Raw genomic sequence first — 17,867 nt, 5'->3', positions numbered from 1 at the left:
TTGTTTACTTGAAGGCAACCACCACACCCCATCACATTCCAACAGTACTATAATAATTTGTAGTAGTGCTTTTAACACAGTTTGTGTATCAAAAAAATTAGCTTGTAATTAGAAATGTAGTTCAGTGTTCAGTGTCACATCTTCCTAAATGTGATTAGCAATGCTTGCATCTTTAGTTAAAGTTGTTTTTTTGATTCTTAAAGGCTTGTTCCCAGTCAGTATATATAAATAGGGCTCTGTTATGATTGTCCTCTTCTAAATCAGGCAGTTTTATATTATGCTTCATTAGCCAAGACTTAGTGATTTTGAAGTAGACACTATGTGTACCTCATACTGGTAAAAGCTGTCTCTGAGAGATTGAAATAGCAGATTGAGTAAGGATGACAAATGTTTTTAAACTACTTGTTCTGTTAGACAAAGAAGAAAATGAGCAAGTGGGAGGGGACAGACTCCACCCTGAGGAACCAGGGAGTTTCTGGCCTTGGAGGCCATGAAACATCTTTATTTCAGCAGGTTTTTTTTCTCTTTTTCAACTTTGACTGGTGTTTTCTTACTTCTGTTTTTGTTCATATAAGTAGGAGAAGCTACAGTCTTTGATAAATGTTTAAGAAAGAAATCTCGACAATTTTCCAGCTTGGTTGATAGCTCACTGTTTAAATATCAGATTATGGGCTAATGACTTAAAGCTTGTAACTTGTTTCTTTTCTGCTTTTGCCTGGGAAATTTGTTTAAATTTAGGCTCAGTGTTGGAACAATCTCCAGTGGTGCCTATGTCATTTAACTCTTGCACTTGATGTGTTGCATTTCAGCTTGTGGTTTCAAACCACTTCCAAAGATGACTTTTGAATTCTCTCCGCTGAGCATTTATAACATCTGCCAGCTTGGCTTTGTCCGCGTTTTTGATAAGCAAATTCATCATTCCATCAGGAAAGGCATTATTCATGGCACTTGAGATAAACCCCAGTTGCATGCCCTTAGTCAAGCAGAAGGGCAGTGCCGTGAAGCAGAGATTGCTCCGAGTAGGTGTTTGCATTAGTTTTACATTCAGTCTGTCAGGATTGCACATAGACCATTTGGTCGGGTTGCTTGTGAGAAAGCTGTGGATGATGCTGCCAGAAGCTTTGCTGAAGCTGTTGTGTGTCTCCTTTGCCACTTCCCTTTTGTTCCCCAAGCTACTCCTCTTGTCAAGGGAAAGGAAAAAAACCCCATCATTTTGATTTACTAGAGGATTCTGTTCTGTGATAAACAGTAGCGAATTAATAGGCTGAAATAAGCAGGTTTTAGAGAGGAATTGGTATTGGTCACAGGTGAATTGTATTTATCACTCATCTTTGGTTTTGCCAACATGCCAGTACATGGTTTTGCCATGTAAGAAAAGGCAGAATTAGAAATGAATCAGAAAGAAGTGGAACGAAGGTATGTGTAGGGGCTTTCATATATGGAGAAATTGGGCCAAATGTGGTTGAGAAACCATTTCCCAATGTCTGTGCAGTGTGACTGGGATGTGGACTCAATGCCACTGTAGCCAAAGGCCAGCAGAGGTTACAGGTTACCACAGAGGCATAAGTAGGCATTGTGCAGCCTTATAGTGATTCATACCATATTCAAAGCTTTTTTTCTGTTGTTAAACCAGTGTCTCTGATAAGGTTTCTGGAATATTTCACAACTGCTAACCAAATTTCAACAGAAATTTGGGTGTCCAGACTGAGACAGGTTCCTTGGATAGATGAGAACCAATACCAAGAGTGGGAGAAGTATAAAATGTTACTTCAGTCTCTCTGAAAATAAGAGACCTGACCACTGAAGAGATGCACTTTGCCTGTGAGGGGATGGAACCAGCTTACATGTCTCAGGGTCTGAGGCCTCTCCTTTCACACTAAGTCCGTATCTCATCCAAAGGACACCAGAGAAAGCAAGAGGCAGGAAATTGGAAATGCATAGTGGGATTAATGTTTGTTTATGTACATTAAGGGGAATAAACATTGTCTTACTTGTTAATCCTGAACTTGGTCATTTAAACAGCCCTTTTGGTTTATGGTCACAACGAAAATGATCCTTTTTGATGCAGTAATCCAGCATTGATCCATTTTCCTACTCTGTTTTCATTTTCAGTAATTAACATAGGGCAGTGCTCTGGGTGCTGACAGTGTACTAAACACACATTATATATCATATATATTCCACTTCGGGTTTTATGATGATTTCAGAATCAATTTTCATATAATTTTTGGTTAATATTGCACATGTGTTGTTCTGAGTAGCCAATAAGCTTGAAAATCATTATTTGACTTAAGCTCTACAGAGATAAGTCTTGCCACAGGAAGACAGGATTCTGCAGAATCCTACAACTCTTGTGGATAGACAGAACCATTTCTCAACCAATGCTCCTACTTTGGTCATCTTGTCCAGAAACAGCCTAGTTATATTTGTAGTTCATATTACATTTAATTCATTGCTAAATGTAATACAAACGTTACCCTTAACCAAAACAGTGTATAGTCTTCACAAAAGATGGAGGACTTGGTATATTTTTAATTTCATCCTGAGACTCTTTGAGCTCTAGAATGAAAAGAGTAACTACTGTTAGAGAAACAGGATTATTGAGGAAATCCTTAGAACTGACCTCCATCCTTGTACTCAACACCTCTAATGAAAAATATTGCTAGAAGGTATTAAGTTGTATTTTTATTTGTGGCAAGAGAGGAAAGATAGCAGTAAGTTACTAAATCCCTAAGGCTAAAACTCTGCCATTCAGTTTCTAGAAACGAAAATAAACACCTTCTGCCTTGTTTTGTTGTCATTATTTGTTACTGATCGTATTTTTCACACTCCTTATCCTCACCCCTCTTTCCGATTAGGTATTTTCAGGGAGTTTGGTGGCGCGAGATGTGTCCACAACATAGTGAAGTATCCGCAGTGCCGCCAGCATGCCCTCATGATCATCCAGCAGCTGGTGTTGTCACCAAGTGGAGAGGATGATATGGGCACCTTGTTGGGACTGATGCACTCGGCTCCACCTACGGAACTGCAGCTGAAAACAGACATCTTAAGGGTAAGTGAACTATTGTCGTTCGTGATTCTTGCTCCTAAGATGCTGTTTCAGAAAAGAAAACACTGAAAAGGGGATTGAATTGAGTTGGACTGTGTGGATGGTGTTTAGCTACTGAGTGTAGATCATCTCTTGAGCTGAAATGTGTACATTTGATCCATGATTTTTATTTTCTTCCATCTATCCATGGTAGATTTCAGAATCAGAGGTAAAGGCTAGTGAGTGAGTATGTTTTTGACATCATTATTGGCATCAGTCTTAGTGGATAGGAAATGAGGTTCTACAGTTATGATAATCTTTCCTGGTGGGGTATTGTTCAGTTAAAAATGATGAGAATGTGTGGGGAGAAAAAAGCAAGCATGTAACACATAAGCTTATTTTCAGTGCTGGCTTGCATTTTCCTGTAACAAGCTTATTTTATTTTACCAATTTTTTAGTTATGAATGCTGAAATAATTAATATAAATGTAAGTTATATTGATCATAGTAGAAGATAAAGCCAAAAAACTTGCATGCTTAAGGAAAATAGTGAAAAGGGAGGGAAGTAAGGCTGTGAGTGGAGGAAGAAGTGAGAAAACTTTTATCTGTTTCCTATTGTATTAGGATTTTTGTCTGTTAATCTAGACCCAGAATTTCTTCTCAGAGTAGCTCGTGTTATTTTTGTAAATTGACATAATATCATTTATTTTAGGGTAGAAAAGGTGAGGCAAGTACTCGTAAGTAAATGAGTCTTACTGGAGAGAGCTCAGAGACATCTAGGTTTGTCTCTGTTCAAAGGAGCTTTACTATTTCTCTGGCATATGAGCAGCTTCATATTATTCCAAAAGACAGAAAGGAAAGCTAGTAATAAAGTTATTCATTTGCAGTGTTTTGTCTGTCAAGGTATTCAGTCATTTTTGAGCATGTGTTACTTGCAATACTAAAGGGGAGAGAAAGGATATTGCAGTTCCCCAAAGAATTTAATATAGAAAATCAGAATTTCTGTCTTTCATGTGATCTGTTGTACTTGTCTTCCATCAGTGCCGTTTTCAGAAGTTTTTGTTATGGAACTGACAGTCCAGAACAGTGTAGTGATATGTCTCTTACTGTTTGTTCAGGTTTGTCAGGAGATGAGATCCTACCTTCAAAGGAATGACAGTCTACCTATTTCAATACCCATCTTCTCAGTGCTTAAAAAAAAATAGCAGCACCATTCTGAAGAAGTAAACTTTTGGTCAGGGAAGACTCCCCACTAGCTTATATTGGTGTTTCAGTAACATTTTTCTGTTGTTTACAATGCTTCCTATAAGAGATTTTTTTTCTGTATTCCATATTCACATGTGGGTCAAACTTCCCATGATGGATGTTTTTGTTTGGTTTTGGTTGTGTGGAGGGGCTTTTCCACTCCCAGATTTCACAGATGAATGCGTATTATCCTCTAGTACCCAGGTTAATGTAGTTTCTGCTGTTAGTACTGTGCCTTTGTATTTATTTGTTCAGCAAGTAAGGTTTTATCCACTTTTGTTTCTTGCTCAGGCTTATTTTTAGACAGCAACTCTTAAAATGAAGTCTCGCTCAATTCAGAGAGTTATAGAGGAAAGCTAAAACTTTTTTGGCTAATTTTTTGCTGCCTGAATTCACTAACTGAATTGTTATGTTTGAGTGCTGTTCTGGCTTCATAGCTGCCAGGTGCTTCTGCATTGTAGATTTCTAGGTGACTTGTTTTAGGATGCTTCAAGGTTTAGATTCCTCATTGCTGCAAGCAGTCATTTGCCCACTCTTGTTTGAAATTGTTTGTGAAGTGTGATGGCACAGAAGATTCCTTTTCAGTACTATATTCTCCACTTTATCACTAAGAGAATTACCTGAAAATTTTGGGTTCCATTCTAGGCTTGGTCAAGTCTTTTCTGCTGACAGGTTTCTTTCTCTTTTATTTCTTATTTCTAAATTAGAGGCAATGCTCTACTTTCCTCTCAGCTCTTTCTCTTTTTATTTTGTAAGCTTTTGAGTATGAGGGACTCCTGCAGTACAAAGTTGATCTGTGGAGACTTCAGGCATTACCCAGTTCTGACAAATGACACGAGGATTTTGCTAGCACAACAGCATTTTGTGAACAAAAATGTTCCTACCTTTTTCCAAGCTGTTTGTAATGCTGCTGCCTTGTTGTTTCCCTGTTTTGATTGTTTGTTTTGTCCATAGGCCCTACTCTTGGTGCTGAGAGAAAGTCACCGCACAAGAACAGTTTTTAGGAAAGTTGGTGGATTTGTGTATGTCACATCTTTACTCGTTGCTATGGAGAGATCTTTGTGCTCGCCTCCTAAGAATGGCTGGGAAAAAGTAAACCAGAATCAAGTGTTTGAACTGCTTCACACTGTGTTCTGCACATTGACTGCAGCAATGCGCTATGAGCCAGCCAACTCTCACTTCTTCAAAACAGAGATCCAGTATGAAAAACTGGCAGATGCTGTTCGATTACTTGGCTGCTTCTCAGACTTGAGAAAAATAAGTCCCTTGAATGTCTTCCCTTCAAATACACAACTATTTCAAAGACTTTTGGACGATGACCTAATATCCCTGGATTCTGTTTCACCTACTCTCAGACACTGCAGCAAACTTTTTATTTACCTCTACAAGGTAGCAACAGATTCTTTTGACAGGTATGAACTTTGCTTCTTTTTTTTCCCCCTTGCTTTTTTTTTATCTTCTCATCCTACCTCCCCCCCACCAGTGTTCCCCAAAATAATTTTTCTTTCTTCACTGCAAGCTTTTGTATTTCCATTTTAATCTATTTCTTTGTTATTTCACTCCAGTGAGGGGATTATAAGATGGCAACATCTGACCAAATAATGACTTAGCTTGCTGGTGTTCTCCAGGGTATGCAGCATTCTCTCTGGTGTTGAATGTTTTTGTCATGGTATCAGTTAAGATAGAGGTACAGGGTTATGGTTATATTTGGTGTTGTGAAGCAGCCTGTTGGTTGATAGGCAGGCAGGTTGCGTTATCGTACAGAACTACAAAATTTTTATGCTTTTATTAAGTCAAATGGAAAATTGGTTGTTCAATGTCAGGTCTTAATTTCGTGTTTCCTTTGATACAGAACTTTAAGTGATTAGATAACATTGTGATTAGTTCAGAATCATAGAATCATTTAGATTGGAAAACAGTCTAAAAATCCAGCCTAACTGGAAAGCTAGCACTAACGAGTGCACCAGTAAACCATGTCACTAAGTGCCACATCTGCAGGTCTTTTAAAAAGCTCCAGGGATGATGACCCAACCATTTCCCTGGGCAGCCCATTCCAATGCTTGATAAACCTTTTGGTGAAGAAATTTTTCCAGATATCAGATCTTAACCTCCCCTGGTTCAGCTTGAGGCCAGTTCCTCTTGCCATAATGCTTGTTATCTGGAAGAAGAGATGAACACTCTCCCTGCTACAATCATCACTCAGGTAGTTGTAGAGAGCAATAATGTCTCTCTTGAACCTCCTTTTCTCATTGCTAACACATCAAGACTGACATCTTGTTTTAGATGGATTTGCATGTTCTTTAAAGTTCCAGTCTGTAAATTACGTTTTTTTAAAACACAAATGTGTGTCTTAAAGTTGATTTGAAATGACAGCAAAACTTGGTGAAGTATGTGTTGAAGTTTGGCTTATCTTAAAGTGGTTTTTACCCTTAATTTATCATAATTTGTACCTTAATTTAAGGTACAAAATAGTAAAATGCAGACCTAAGCTTTGTATCTGGGACCCTTGAAGCTTCTGTTTTAATCAGATGGACTGTCTAGTTAGTCAAATACAGGGTCTGATTTTCCAAGTATTGAAGGTATGGCTGTGTATGTTGATCCATTAACAGAGCTGCCAGTTAAAACTCGGTGACTGGTAAAGTACAGACTTGATGCTTTTGTTATGAACATGTTGCCACCAAAGCAGCAAATCTTAATGCTTTTCTCTTCTTTAAAAAAAATGACATATAAAAAACCACAACAGTCTTCTTCCCCCCACCCAAAACAAAACTAAGAGCTAACTCCAGAAATCAATGTACTTGATCTCATTTTAAAGTATTATTAAAGCATTCAGATAGTGGGAGGAAAATTTGTATTAAGAATGTGTTACACATCCTGTAGAAGTTATGACACTGGCTAACAGTAGAGAATGAGGAAACAGTGGGGTAAGTAAATCCCATGGTGATGTTGCTTAAGATACCGTAAGTTCCTTTTTGGGTTTTTTGGCTGTTCTTTTCAGTGACGCATTCTTCCTTCTTTTTTAAATTTCCTGATTGTCATTCATTGTAAAGTTTACATTGACTTTATTTCTTACCTTACTGGTTATACCTAATTTACTGAGACTTTACTTTCTCCTCTGAACTTCTGCTGTTTAACACTGGAAGATGTTCTGCTTTACTAGTGTCAGTAGATCTCTTCAGAGCAGTGAACAAGCACTGCAGAGTCATTCTGCAAGAGCAGTACACGCTTTGCATGTCTGGATGTTTACCTGATGCTGTCATTCCATAGCGTCCTGTGTCATCTGTGTTGTTTCTGAAGAATGGATCCTGGTGAAGATTTTACTGGCGCTTTTGTAAAACTAACAAACTTATGTATGTATGGCCTCTGGTTTCTTCTCTAACCTCTCTGTCCTACCCCTGTCTGTTTTGTCTGTAGTCGTGCAGAACAGATCCCTCCTTGCCTGACAAATGAGACTTCTCTCCCCTCTCCTTGGGGTACGCCAGCTTTGTCCAGAAAAAGGTACCAACCCTTCAAAGAGAAGTTGATCTCACTTCTGATTTCTCTCTCACTGTTGTGTTTCTTAGTTTGGTGGGGGGGAGGGGCAGTTCTCTCAAGTTGCAGTTTTTTTCTGAGGTGTGCATTTTCACTTGTGTGTTTACTGGATAAATGTAAGGCCATGTTTCACAGCCAGTCTTAGGCAGTGATGTTGATGGATGAGAGTAGAGGTGTCTCCAGACTCCCAAAGCACTGAAAGTTAGATTCATGATTCAAAACCAAGTAAGGCCTAGTATAAGAAATTATCTAAGGGCAGTGTACATGATACTCTCATGAGCATTGTCTTTAGAGACAATCAGACTAAGCTTGTAGATCAATGAATACAGCAGGATTTATTTTTCTCGACTAATTTTTCAAGAAGAGGTATTTTAAGTAGGAAAGTGAATGTCTTGTTAAGGTGCTCATTTGTTAGTAATTGCACAGAATAAAAAGGAAAGAATGAACCTGTCAGTACTTGACTACCAAATGATGTAGAGACATGCTAAATTAAAAGGTTTGGAAAGAAGGCACAAATGGCGCAATTCAGAAATCCTAGTACCCGCTTCCACTCCCAAGCTACTGTCTTTTCTTACGCATCTTAATGTGTCTGGTAGATTTTTATTTTTTTTTAAATAAAGGTTACTGTTTGAACAACAGTGTTACTTATGGGCTTGTTCAAATGATGAAAAGATTTTTCCCAGAGTCCCTGGGGAAGGGAGCAGCCCTTTGCCATCTGAAGATGTAAGTTAGGCAGAGATTTGCTTTTGAAAGCTAAGAAGACATTTGAAAGACTCAGGGTTATCTGAGGTGCAGGTGCCATGTGTGGAAAATACAGCAATTTTCGCTTGGTGTACTGCTTAAAATAAGCCATCAAGTTTCATGTTTGGAATGTAAAGTATTTTGCAAAGGGAAGCAACCAAAGATGCTTTTAGAAACTGCTTTGAAAGAAATGTTGATACTCGAGCAGGTTAGTAAAGAAAACCCTTTTTCTGTCTTACTGAGTGTTGTTACTCTTGCTGAGTGTTGTTAAGGGTTGGACTCGATGATCTCTGAGGTCTTTTCCAACCCAATCGATTCTATGATTCTACCCAAGTCGTACCTGGGTATTCTAGAGGGAGTGGCTTGGACAAGGCCACCTTCACAGTAATTGAGAACCTCTTAGACTGTCACTTCTTTTCTTTTCTAGCACATTTAGGAACAAACGCTGTAGTTTACAGAGAAAAAAACCCCTTAGCTGCCAACCTCCTTTCCCTCTCATTTACTCTGAAGAAGCTTGAAAGAAAACAGCATTTCTTAGGGAGCTCTTTACAGCTTCAGCCTTGATACTAACCTCTAGTTTTACGGATTGCCCTTTCCTGTACTACATTTTGCTGTTCTCCCAGGTGTAACAGGTGTGGCTGCTCAGGTTCACTGAATTACTCAAACACATGGATATGCAAAGGCTTGCAGCAGAACACATACAGTGCCTTCCAAACAGGAGCTGATTCCAGTGTGCAGTGAATAAAGAGTGCCAGATGGGTTGTTGACACAGCCTGATAATTAAAATATAAATATAGCTATATGTGAATAGATATGTGAGGCTTCCCTCGTTTTTTGTAGTACTGAAAATGAAAGCAGTTATTTGAAAACCCGAGGCAAAGATTGGGCAATTTAAAGTCATTATCTCTGTGGGGTGCCTTGAGCAATTCAGGTAAGCACCAGTATAGTAATCTAGGTACTTGCGGGGGTAAAGAGTGCCTTCGAAAGGGATTTTCACAAACCAAAAAGGCCTTTGGGTTATAACAAATTGTGTAAGACTCAAAGCAAAACTGGACAGAAATGATCATGCTGGCCTGGGTGACTTTTCAAATAGTTTCTGTAAAAGCATGTTTTCAAGTAAAAAAATAGGACTAGAGTTTCCAAAAAGCTGTTCTATTTGAAGAGCTGTCTGCTTTCTCACAGTTGTTCAGCATCATGTTTGTCATTCCTGGTGAATTCAGTGCCAGTAGCTGGGATCTTTCTGCTTTCAAAAATAAGCAGCTTGGGATTTGTAGTGTTATTTTTTCCTCCTTCTAAATGTCAGACACGGTCAGATTCTGTCTGAGTTGACTCTTCGGAGAGAAGTGTTTGCTCTTCTCTTACTGTTTTCTGTCTCCTTTACTTTGCATCTGGGATCTCCCTTGCTGTTGTGGCCTGGTTTTCTCCCTTTTGACTTGTAAGACAGATGCCTGAGGGAGAGCTCTGTGGTGTTTGGCTAAATGAGCAAGCAGACACTGTGCACACAAATAATTCTTATAAATAAAAATAGTACAGTTCTGGTTTTGCACACAGTTTAGAACAGTTCTGTTTGCACGGATATGGTAGTACTCTCTCTCAGACATGTCTTCCACTTCTGAAAGCTCTATTTCCCTATGAACTGGTGCCCTCCAAGTGTTATCCTTTATAGAAGCAGAGCATGTAGGACTCCTGCAGCACAGGCATTGGGATGGCAGTATATGGCTGTCAGCCCTATTACCTGAAATGCATTATTCTTCCACACCTGTATAATTTTAATCAAGAACTACAGCTTTTTCAGTTGTTTGATTGCTGTAAATTTTGGCAGAAATAAACTTATCTTGACAGGACATTCTCGTAATTTTTTTTAATTTTTTTTTTGAGAGGATACTTTGGGCCTGACAGGATGAAGTAGAGAATAGAATGTAACTTTGACCTTGCAAGACTTTTAGATGTTGTTTTTAGAAGATTTAGATGGTGATTACTCTTGGCAAATCATATGCAGAGGTTTATCTACAGTAAATTTTACTTATTTCTTTCCTGATGAAAATGCTGTTGTAATTCTTATCAAAAATTGTAATTAATTTTATAATTAAAGTTTCAAGTTTTCTTCAGTTATATTCTTTGTTACATTAGACGGATCTGTATGTCACCTTCAGTGCACTCTCTTTTTCCATTGTCCACTTCTTTTCTTCTTCCCTAAAGGGGTCATATGAAGAATGTAGGAGCATGGCTAAATTAATTTATTGCAGGTTCCTCACTGGCCCATAGACCTAAAACATGCAGTTAATATGTGGCAGGATTTTGTAGTATCTGTTTTTTCTTTCCTGCCTAGAGATATCTTTATGAACTGGTGGGGTTTTTTTCCCCCATTGTATTGATAGAAGTATTCCTTATGTGGAAAAACTAAATACAGAAGATATTTTAAAATTATATGGAAAACTACAGCAATATATGCATTAAGGACATAACAGAAAGCCTAGTTTTGAATGTATTTCCTTTTCAGTTGTGTGTAGTGTTGCAGTCCAGGCAGTTGGAAACTAGGATCACGTTTGTGTTTGTGAATCACACTGAGCAATGGCTTGGGTTTTTATTATGCTCTCCCCATTATTACTGTGTTATAACCTCACAATGTACCTAATGAGTTGAGTGTGATAGTGCAAATCAGCATGCTAAGAAGTAAAATTTGTGCTTAAAAGTAGACAGAAGGTTTATCTTCAAGAATGTGCTGGAGAATGGAATTTCACTAGACTGAAGAGCATTTTTAAATGTAAATGGATATTTACTTTTTAAACTGCATCTGTAAAACTTGCATTGAGATGCTCAGGGTGACACTGGAAAGAGGGAGCAGTTTACTCCTTCAGATGAAGACCAGTGCTGTTAGAATGTATAAGAAACAATTGCATTTCAATCTCTGCATTAAGACAAGAGAAAAGACTTGAGATAGTACTATCACAGAGAGATGTTATCAGTTGTTATGCTGCTCTTAATGCAATTTAACTTTAAAAGAGACAAGTCCTCCTTACCTGCCAGATGTTTCAATCAATGTGCCTGATAGAGAAGTTTAGGAAATTAATGGCTAAGGGTTTATAAAAAACACTAGAAAAGTTCATTTGGGCAGATCGTTTTCTTAGTAGTTGGTTACAAGAGAATTGCCATACTATTTCATGATTGCTGTAAGCATTAGCTGAATGAGTAAAGCATCAATAATTTAATTTTTTGTAAAAAACCTCTATTTTGAACAGTACTCTTAGATTGTTCAGGTGCCAAGCTTTTTGGTAGGAACCCTTTTATTGGAACATTTTTTATTGAACCTGTTTTTCAGCCAGCACACAGTACTTCCTAGTGCCCTGTCTTAGGCTAAATAATCCATTGTCTCAGCCTTCCCCCACACATATATTTCTTGCTGAGTGGGTGGACTGTGTATGTGTGTTTAGGATAGAATTGCACTTGCAGCATTCCTTATCTCCAATCTATGTCCTCTTTTTCCCAGGAGAAAAGAATGCCTCCTTGAAAGTGTCTTAATGGGTGAGGCACAGCCAGTCTCCAAGCGTTACTTGTGTTAGGGTTTAGATAAATCTCTGTCACTGAGAAATGAAGAGAGGAAATGCCTCTTTCAACTGATTTGGTAAAAAGAGACCCTTTTTGGCTGGATCCACTTCTTGTAAGACAGAAGGCAATATGTGATCTTCGAGAAAAATTGTTACACAGAGTTTGTTCTATTTCATCTTAGAAATAAGTGTTTATGATAAATACTGTGAGAATATGAGTTGTTCGGGTTGAGGTTTTTCTGGTTTGTGGGTTTTTTTGTTGTGGGTTTTTGTGGGGGGGAGTGTTGGTGTAGGGTTTTTTCATTTGTTTTTTGGTTTGTTTTTTGTGGTGAGCATGAACCTTTTGATTTCTCTTCTGCTTCTAAAGTACAGTCTTGAAAGCACAGGCTCAGTAAGCTGCTCGTGCTGTTTGTGGATTGAACCTCATGCTGAAAGAAGAATGGCATCAAGCTGATGCCTCCAAGAGTTTCAATGGGGAACATGTCTACAGTTCTCAGGACAAGTCATTGCTTCTAAGTCAGTGTGTCAAGGCCTCTTTTGCCTGGATCAGGCTAAAGCACCTTAATGTAAAACTAAATTGCCGTAGCAGTCATGGAAAGACTGAGAGCATACGGATTGCTGGCACGAGTATGCACAGAGACCAACTTTCTGTTCCCAGAGCTGATTGGAGATTGTTGAGAATTTTGTGATAGCGAGTTTTATAATCAGTTGTTAATGAAAAACAAATGGAGAGAAACATATTCAAAGCTGAATTCACCCCCCAGAACAGGAGCAGTGGTAGATTGCACGCTGCAATTTTTTTGTGCTGCCACTGCAACTAGAATAAAAAGAGGGAGGCAATAAAAACAACCTCTTAAGTTTGTCAAACTATATAGCACCTGGGGAAGAGGCTTCTGAGTTCAAGAACAGTTGAGAAATTGAAATTCTACCAGGCTGTCTTTAGGGAAACATGCCCTACAGGTTTGAGAAGAGGAACACACTTGGTCTGTCTGAGTGAAGAGAAAGGACAGGAAAGTAAAGTCTATAGGCCAGTACAATTTTACAGCTGTTTGAATAATGCAGAGCTTGTAATAGATGGGTGTTGTAACCATGGGATGTTTTCTGTCCTGCAGGCACGCATATCATTCTGTTTCAACACCTCCTGTTTGCCCTCAGAAAAACATAGCTGATATGAAACTCCAAACAGGAGCCACGTCCATACAAAGCTCTGATGCGGTCATTATTCACCCTGGTGCTATGCTTGCAATGCTGGATCTTCTGGCCTCTGTTGGATCAGCTACACACCCAGAGGTAGGGAAAAAAATTCTGTGGTCTTCAAGCTTTGAGAGTGACCGGGAAGAAGGATGGCTGTGGGAAATAGAAAAGCTGATCATGTCCTCTCGTTTTGTGCTGAAAAACTAATATATTTCACAGACCGTTTGAGTTGAATGACTGGTGACATAGAGGCCTGATAGGAATTGTTTTATTTCACAGGCTTTGTTTTATCTGCTCCAAACTCCTGGCAGCAATGTAAATTTAAAGAAAGGTCTGAAGTGGCCATCAGATATGTTTCCAAACACTGGGATTAATTCATGTTTTCTCCGATGTATCAAGTGTTACTGCATAGTATGAGGAGGATGCAGGATTGAGCATTATAGCTTGGGGCATATGTGCTGTTTGCATATATCTTACATTTTGTAGAGATTATGATGACAGCAGGTAGCAGAATGAAGCCTGTGCAATCAAAGCGGAAGCGGTGAGCAACCTGGTACCCCACTTAGACACACACACAAGTCTGTGGGGCTGATGGGATCTTCCCAAGGGTACTGATAGAGCTGGTGGAAGGGCTCACTAAGCCACTTTGCATCATTTGTCAGCAGTCCTGGCTAGCTGGGGAGGTTCCAGTTGAGTGGAAATTAGCGAAATGTAATGCCCATCTACAAGACTGGCTGGAAAGAGGATCTGGGGAACCACAGGTCAGTCAGTCTGACCTCAGTGCTGGGTAAGATTGTGGAGCAGATCATCATGTATGCCAAGGCACAGCATGTACTGAACAGTCATGGAATCAAGCCCAGCTAACCTGGTCTCTCCTATGACAAGGCAACCCACTTAGTTGATGAGGGAAAGGCAGTGGATATTGTTTGTGTGGACTCAGCTTTTGACATAGTTTCCCACAGCATTCTCCTACAGAAACTGGCTGCTCATGGCTTGGGCGGGTGTATTCTTTGCTGGGTTAAAAACCGGCTGGATGATGGTGAATGGAGTTACATCCAATTGGGTGCTGGTCACCAGTGGTGTTCCCCAGGGCTCAGGACTGGGGCCAGCTCTGTTTAGTATCTTTATCGATGATCTGTGTAAGGGGATCAACCCTTGGTCAGTTTGTGGGTGACACCAAGTTGGGTGGGAGTGTTGATCTGCTGAAGGGTAGGAAGGCTTTGCAGAGGGATCTGGACAGGCTGGATCAATGGGCTGAGGCTAAAGGTTTGAGGTTCAACGAGGCCAAATGCCTGGTCCTGCCCTTGGGTCACAACAGCCCCATACAATGCTACAGGCTGGGGGAAGAGTCGCTGGAAGAGTGTCTGGTGGAAAAGAACCTGGGGGTGCTGGTTGACAGCAGCTGAACATGAACCATCAGTGTACCCAGGTGTCCAAGAAGGCCAGTGGCATCCTGGCCTGGATCAGGAATAGTGCGGCCAGCGGGACTAGGGAAGTGATCATCCCCCTGTACTTGCCATTGGTGAGGCCACACCCCAAATTCTCTGTTTGGTTTGGACCCCTCACTACCAGAGGGACAGCACGGTCCTGGAGCGTGTCCAGAGAAGGGCAGCAAAGCTGGGGAAGGGTCTGGGGCAAAAGTCTTATGAGGCTGAGGGAGCTGTTGTTGTTTAGCCTGGAGAAGAGGAGGCTCAGGGGAGACTTCATCACTGTCTACAACTACTTGAAAGAAGGTTGTAGACAGGTGGGGGTCAGTCTCAACAAGTCAAACAAATCATAACATGAGTAAATGGCCACAAGTTGTGCCAGGGAAGGTTTCGGTTGGATATTAGGAAAAATGTGTTCACCAAAAGGGTTGTCAAACGCTGAAACAGGCTGCCCAGGTATTTAAAAGGTATTTAAAAGACGTGTAGATGTGGCATTTGGGAACATGGTTTAGTGGTGGACATGGCAGTGTTGGTCTTTTCCAACCTAAGTGATTATATGTTTCTATATTAAGTTACTAGGTCACAAAAATGAAAGTCCTAGGTTCTCTCCAAGCACTAAGAACTTCCAAATTAATTCTCTTTTCTGCTGACAAGTAGAGATTAATTGGTTTTCTTTACAATAGTTGTGATAATCCCTCATAAAACTTACTACTCTTTTTTGTAAAGAGTGTTTCTTCACACAGACATGCACACACCCCCCCAAAACACACACGTGCGTGCACATAGAGGTCATTTTGTGTAGTTATTGCTAATGGTAGTTTTCCTTTTCGTTATTATGCATAAGGCTTTTATTTCATTTTCCTTTTCAATTTGCCCTTCTGAAGTTTCGTGCTGTTCTTGTTTTCAGCATGCGCTGGATCTCCAGCTGGCAGTGGCAAACATCCTGCAATCTCTGGTGCACACGGAGAGAAACCAGCAAGTCATGTGTGAAGCCGGGCTCCATGCACGACTCCTACAGAGATGCAGCGCTGCTCTGGCAGATGAGGACCACTCACTGCATCCACCGCTCCAAAGGATGTTTGAAAGGCTGGCCTCCCAGGCTCTGCAGCCGATGGTGTTGAGGTCAGAAAGATAGCCTGGAAGTTCAGGTGGACTGAGCCCCCTGCCCGCGCTGTCGCTGGCTCACTGTAAATGGCTCGCAGTGTAAAGAGCCTAAGTGACCTGTGGTAGTTGACAGCATAAGATCCCATTTTGTTTCTCATCAAATAGACTGTTTTGCTTCTGTTAATCAGCATGTAACCCTGGAGACGTTGGTATTTGGAAAGCAGGGAGAAGTATGGAGCGGGGAGATCTGGTGTTTTTCACAGAGATTGTACTGAAGTTAAATGATTGTTTTCTTGCTGCAAATCTTGAGAGGCTATCAAAAATGCTATCCCTGGCTATGTCCTCTGGAAGAGGAAATATGAGGATAGATTTCTGGTCTTTTCTGTGTGATGCTAAATACCTCAGATTAGAAAAACTTCATGCCAGCACTTTCATTTAGAACTTTATTTCTGTGAAGGAAATGCAGGAATGCGATACAAAAGGTATCTGGGGATGCATAGCTTTAGAAGGTTTATCTTTCTGCGTAAAAGCAGGCTTGAAAAGTTTATGAGCATATTATGAATCATTTGTTAAATACTCACACAGCTGTATGATAGATTGGATTGCTTGTTAGATTCTGGGGAGACCTTCTTGAGGCCTTTCAACATGAAAAGAAGGCTTAAAAGAATGACAGGGAGAGACTTCGTACCAGGGCCCATAGTGACAGGACCAGGGCTGAGGGCTGGATTTAGACTGAACATAAGACAGACATTTTTTACAGTGTGGTTGGTGAGAAAAAGCTTGTCCAGAGAAGCTATGAGTGCCCTATCATTGGAATTGTTCTAGGTCAGGTTGGAAGGAGCTTTGAGCAAATCAATATAAGCGAAAGCTGTCCCAGCCCACAGCAGAGTGCTTAGACTAGATGACCTTTAAAGGTCCCTTCCAACCCAAACCATCCTGTGATTCTGTGATCTCAGCTGTAATAAGGAACTTAATTGTATTATCTCCTGTGGACTGCCGGCTGGCTGACCTGCAGCCAGGACAGCTGCTCGGTTCACCTCAGTGGCATGTAGCTGTGTCAGAAGTGGTTCTGCAAGTGGACTTGCTGCTTGTTACATCACAGGACTTAGGCTTCTCTAAGCATAGATACCAATAGCCTAGGTAGCTGTATATATAGATAATATCGTTATCTATAGATGCAGATGTTGATAGCTGTGAAATCATTCCCCCAACCAAACAGGACACAGGGATAAAACAAAGCTGAGGTCACTTACTTCAGCCTGTGGTCTGCCTCTCCAAAGGACTTCATCTTGCTGAACATGCATCATTGAGTATCCTGATGTTCTCCTGTGGGGTACAGCAGCCTCCTGCCAAGCCTTTGGAATGAAGAGAAGGAAATTAGAAACTTTATCAAAATTGTTTGATTAGTTAAAATAATGTTGACTTTTTAGACTGTGTGTTCAAACATTAAATAGTTTTAAATGGATCGAATATCTTTCTTTTAATTATGCATTGGTTTATTTTCTTACTTGAAAGTTATGTTTACTGCAAGTAATTCCTGTCTTTAAAAAAAAAAGGGGTTAGATTTGGTGCCATTGTGGGCAAATAAATAGACAAAATGATTTGCTAATTTTTTTATTCTCTTTCTTAGGGAATTTTTACGCTTGGGAAATCCTTTGAATTGCGGAGCCTGGGACAAAAAGCTGTTGAAGCAGTACCGAGTGCACAAACCCAGCTCACTGAGTTTTGAACCGGAAATGAGAAGTAGGTGCTGAAGTGCTAAAAATTTGTGTAAAGAATGCTTCTCTTATATCCCCCAATTGCATACTTAGGTAAAATCTGTAGATAACCATCCATGAAAACCTAAGTTCACCCCAGCTTCCTATGAATGTGAAATCATCAGAACAGTTTGATTGGAAAAGTTCTAAAAGCAGAATGTAGTACTTGTATTTAATGTATATCCAGCAAGGGGATTATCATTTCTTATTTTAAGAACAGTACTGTTAAATATGGTAGTAGTTTGTTTTTAAGTCTAGAGTAGATCCTGCATTTGTAGTTATTTAGCATTATTTTT

At 39.9% G+C, this 17,867-nt stretch overlaps 1 protein-coding gene across 9 annotated transcripts in view; it reads left to right on the top strand.

Moving 5' to 3' along the window:
* WDFY3 (WD repeat and FYVE domain containing 3) overlaps positions 1-17,867 on the top strand; it is a 166,096-nt gene that overhangs the window by 82,767 nt on the left and 65,462 nt on the right. For 7 of the 9 annotated variants that reach the window (XM_064651756.1, XM_064651757.1, XM_064651749.1 and 4 more), the window contains 6 exons: positions 2,859-3,052; positions 5,227-5,684; positions 7,687-7,770; positions 13,202-13,379; positions 15,618-15,832; positions 17,445-17,557. In XM_064651756.1, the coding sequence (XP_064507826.1) occupies positions 2,859-3,052; positions 5,227-5,684; positions 7,687-7,770; positions 13,202-13,379; positions 15,618-15,832; positions 17,445-17,557 (1,242 nt within the window). The remainder of the gene's footprint in view (positions 1-2,858; positions 3,053-5,226; positions 5,685-7,686; positions 7,771-13,201; positions 13,380-15,617; positions 15,833-17,444; positions 17,558-17,867) is intronic. The other 2 variants (XM_064651755.1, XM_064651753.1) reach the window with 1 other exon arrangement.

Source organism: Pseudopipra pipra, chromosome 4 (genome assembly GCF_036250125.1).
Source record: "Pseudopipra pipra isolate bDixPip1 chromosome 4, bDixPip1.hap1, whole genome shotgun sequence".
NCBI classification, from domain to species: Eukaryota; Metazoa; Chordata; class Aves; order Passeriformes; family Pipridae; genus Pseudopipra; species Pseudopipra pipra.
The sequence above is the reverse complement of the archived record's forward strand: the minus strand, read 5'-3'. Positions and strand labels throughout refer to the sequence as shown.